This window comes from Pygoscelis adeliae, unplaced genomic scaffold (assembly GCF_000699105.1).
Source record: "Pygoscelis adeliae isolate BGI_AS28 unplaced genomic scaffold, ASM69910v1 Scaffold284, whole genome shotgun sequence".
Classification (NCBI taxonomy): domain Eukaryota; kingdom Metazoa; phylum Chordata; class Aves; order Sphenisciformes; family Spheniscidae; genus Pygoscelis; species Pygoscelis adeliae.
The window spans coordinates 803,659-808,088 of record NW_008824671.1 but is presented as its reverse complement, the minus strand read 5'-3'; the positions used below and the strand labels follow the sequence as shown (position 1 = coordinate 808,088).

Sequence of the window (4,430 nt, the reverse complement as noted above, 5' to 3'; positions counted from 1 at the left end):
CCCGCCCAACTTGGTGTCGTCTGCAAACTGACTGAGGGTGCACTCGATCCCCTCATCCAGATCATTGATAAAGATATTGAACAAGACCGGCCCCAAAACTCAGCCCTGGGGAACACCGCTCGTGACCGGCTGCCAACTGGATTGAACTCCGTTCACCACAACTCTCTGGGCCCGGCCGTCCAGCCAGTTTTTGACCCAGTGCAGAGTACCCCTGTCTAAGCCGTGAGCCGCCAGCTTCTCGAGGAGAATGCTGTGGGAGACAGTGTCAAAGACTTTACTGAAGTCCAGGTAGACCACATCCACAGCCTTTCCCTCATCCACTAGGCAGGTCACCTGGTCATAGAAGGAGATCGGGTTGGTCAAGCAGGACCTGCCTTTCATGAACCTGCGTAGCTGGGCCTGATCCCCTGGTTGTTCTGCAACTTCCCTGCTTAGAAGCTCAAAGAGGGTCAATACCTGACATCTTGCTGAGGCTACATCACAAGAAGATCCATCTCAAGCTGATGGGTGTGAAGATGTTATATAGCAAACAGACTAACTGAATAATAGCAAACCTTCAAACCTGGGTGGCATTCACTCAAGTGTCAAGAGGAAACTCATACTAGAAGAAGTTAAACTACCAACTGTGGAATGCCATTTTTTGTTTCAAATCATCTTGTTACCAGAAAAATTAAAAAGGTTCCAAGTGGGAATGTGAGGAGCTATAGCCATCTGTATTCTGACATCCAGACTGGTCAGACTGGTAGAAAGTATAATAAATGATGGAATTTGTGGAAACACATATGAACATAGTATTTTAGGAAAGAGTCCCCATGGGTTGTGTATGAGGAAATTATGTCTCACTCTGCTGGAGGTATCCCAAAGAGTCAGTGAGCACATGCAGAGAAGAGAACCTGCTACCTACTCAGCTTTGCAAAGGCATTCAGAAAGGTCCCTCACCACAGACTTAAAGAAATCCACCTGAGGTTACCATGAGAGACCAACATGGATTTTTTGCAGCTATGTATTGTTGCAGGTGCCCCAAAAAGTGGGAGGGAAAGGCAGATGGCAAAATTGGCTGATAATGAAAGTTACTCATGATGATGATGCAGACTTACTGCAAGCAGTTGCAGAAGGGTTTACGGTACTGAGGGACTGAGTGACAAAACACAGGTGAAATTGAGTATGGAGGAGAGCAATGTGGTGTACATGAGAAAGTCTCCTGAAGTGCTGCGCTGAGCGTTAGCACTTCAGAATAGTTTTGTGGAGCGGTATATCAACTTAGTGCTCAGTATGTGGTGGTTCAGAATGCAAATAGGATTTGGGATGTTGCTGGGCAAGATGTAGGAACCAAAACTGTGACTGTTGGGGCCCTAAGGGTGCCAGAAGATCTTAACGGCTGTGGCCAGTCTCACCTGGGACCTCCATCCACACCCTCTGCCAGGTGTCAGAGCTGATTAATAGGTGAGGGCTTTGCAGCCTGGGAAGGAAAAGGCTGGTAGAAAGGGGGGGCAAGAGAGAAGCCCCTGCTGTTATTGTCACCAGGTAGGGACTTCAGTCATCTGTGCAGCAGAGTGTAATTGAAGTTAGCCACCTCCTTGACACCCACTAAATTACTTTCTTGTGCTAGGACATCTTACTCCACCTCCAAGCTCACGGGCAGGTCAGAACAAGTGATGCTATTTCAACTAGTCTGAAGTCATACTCATGGGATCGAGTGGGAGGTGGGGAGTGTGAACGATGAGCTGTTGAGCTGGGAATCCTGATTTAGGAATGAGCTATATGCCTTGCTGCTACCTGCTTGCTCAGTCCCAGAGCCTCTGCTTTCTGTGCTTACCATCTTGACCAAGATGGGACTGTCAGAGGGATTCTGGCACCATGAATACTGGCTGCCAGCTGGAGCTACCTGGGAAGACATGAAGGAGTCTGCAGACATACACTACCCACAGCCTCAGGACCTCTTGCTTTGCCTCCCTGGTGCCCTGCTCTTGATCATTGTCCGATGCATCTTTGAAAGGTAAGCGCAGCAAATCCAGTTTCTCCTGTGCTGGTTGCCACCAGTGTCTTGCAGGGTTGCTCCAGACTAATCCTTACCTGCTTCCTGACCACTACAAAGTGGACAGGGGATTGTCCCTAAGAATACTGAATCTCTCTGCTTTTTGTGGCATATGTTATTTGTGTGGCAGCTCTTTGCCCTGCCTTCCCCTCCCTCTCTCCTGTACCTGTAACATAACCTGTACCAGCAGGTGTGAAAAGACAAGTCTGTCACTCAGTCACACCTCAACTGTGGGTGGAGGGTCCCTCTGGAGAGAGTCCAAGTGGGAGCTTGCAACACAGATAAGGGATTTGCTGGGTACATCAGTGTTGGAAGCCCACAACTGAGCCAGGGTTCAGCCTGATCCTAGAGGATGCTTCCAAAGGTGCTATGTGAGCCCCAACTCTCAGCACAGAGGCAGAAGGAGGGGATGACTATGGCTCCTGGAGCTTGTTGTGGGACCACTTTGCTCACACCACTCCTCCTTGCCCAGCTCTGCCCTGCTCACTCCTCCCGGCACCAGAGATCCCCAGTTCAGTCAGGGATGATGTACTCCAATGCCCTAGCTGTGGTCATTCACATGGCTGAGGGAAATGGTACTCCCCAGGGGGGCCTGAGGACTGACCGGCATCTCCCCAAGACTCACATGTGGAAACAAGGCAGGTCCACATGGCTCAGCACAGGAGATGGATTCAGACTGGGCTTTGGGCCCCTTTTCCAGGAACACAGAAGCTGACACATGGGGAGGTACAGACCAACCCTCACGCACGGGAAATCGGGGAGCTGATCAGTTAAAGAGGGGCAGTGTGCTAGTGTGGTCAGACCTGCCGAGATGCTTCCCTGCCAGGGAGTAGGACTTCGGGCAGGGGGAGGCGTGAAGCAGCAAGGCTCTGCTCAGCAAACTTGCCCTCAGCTGGGACATGGGCTTTCTCCTGTGGCCTAGAGGAGCTGGGGGAGCACTGGCCCATCTCCCTGGAGAGCTGGCTCTTGCCTGCTGTGCACAGTCATGTGAGAAGCTGTGGCAGACAGGGGCTGTAGGAAGAGCCAGAATTAATTCCAGGGTCTTCAGGTCTTGCCTCAGAGATGTTGCACTTGCCTGGCTTCCCAGAAACAAGATTTTAGAAACCAGTACCTCCCACTAGAGCCTTGCTGGGGTTTCCTGCAAAGCTAGTGTTTCCTGCAGGAACCAGCATATCCCCATGTGCTCTGCCCTTGGCTCCCACTGCAGCCAATGGTCAGGTACCCTGGGCCCAGAGCACGTGGGACACTCGGACACTTGCAGACTGGTTTCATGGCATGGTCTGGACTGCTTGGGAACATTGTAAACTCCAACACACAGAAATGCAAGGCATCTCGGGGCCTCGGCAGAAGAATTAATTATTGCTTATTTTGTAGTTGTTATTGTTGTCTCCACTGCACATCCAGCATTCCTCACCTTTGCTCTGGTGCCATTGCATCTCTCTCAAGAAAGAGCATTGACCTGACAGAGGCACTGTGTGCTCCTGGAGCAGTACTGGGTCCCTTGGGCTGTGCATGCATAGCTGGGGTAGTGCTGGATCCCCTGGGCTGGGTGTGTGAGCACCCAGGGCAGTGCTGGACCCCTGGTGCAGTGCATCCATGCACAGGATACAGCGCTGGCAGGATCTTGCTGTTGGCTGACCCTGGCTCACAGCGCGGGCACACACATCCTCTCCTGGCTGAACTTTCCTCTTGCAGAACCGTAGCTCTGCCCTTGGGCAGGAGGTTGGGTGTGAGTGACAAGCTGAGGCCCATAGTTCAGCCCAATGCCACGCTGGAAGGCTTCTACGTTCTGCTGGGCAGGACCCCAAAGGAGGTGAGTGTCCCCTGTGTCCCAGTGTCCCAAGCAAGCTTGCCCAGGCAAGCAATACCTTCTCCCTGTCCAGATACCCAAGCCCAACCAAACCAGCCTCAGAGGCAAGGCAATTACTGCTAACCACGCTTCCAGGGAAGAAGATATATATAAGCAGATATTTCAGCATCTTCCAACATGTTCAACAGCTGCAATCCCAGCAACCCCTGACCTTCTGCATATCGAATACAGCAGGTAGTGTGAGAGCTGATGGATCTGGTAAGGAGGCAGCCATCACCCCCTTTGACTAAAGTCTACGGATAAGGCTCCTTATTTTTAGCAGAACTACAAGTCCTTCAGAATCATAGAATCATTTAGGTTGGAAAAGACCTCTAAGATCATCAACTCCAACTGTTAACCTAGCACTGCCAAGTCCACCACTAAACCATGTCCCTAAGCACCACATCTACACATCTTAAATACCGCCAGGGATGGTGACTCAATCCCTTCCGTGGGTAGCCTGTTCCAGTGCTTGACAAGCCTTTCAGTGAATAAATTTTTCCTAATATCCAATCTAAACCTCCCCTGGCGCAACTTGAGGCTGTT

The 4,430-nt window shown here is 51.1% G+C and overlaps 1 protein-coding gene across 1 annotated transcript in view; it reads left to right on the top strand.

Moving 5' to 3' along the window:
• Nucleotides 1–1,829: 1,829 nt before the first annotated feature.
• LOC103916058 (ceramide synthase 4-like) overlaps nt 1,830–4,430 on the top strand; it is a 9,808-nt gene continuing 7,207 nt past the window's right edge. Inside the window, exons 1-2 of the mRNA XM_009323002.1 lie at nt 1,830–1,996; nt 3,731–3,848. Of these exons, the coding sequence (XP_009321277.1) occupies nt 1,830–1,996; nt 3,731–3,848 (285 nt within the window). The remainder of the gene's footprint in view (nt 1,997–3,730; nt 3,849–4,430) is intronic.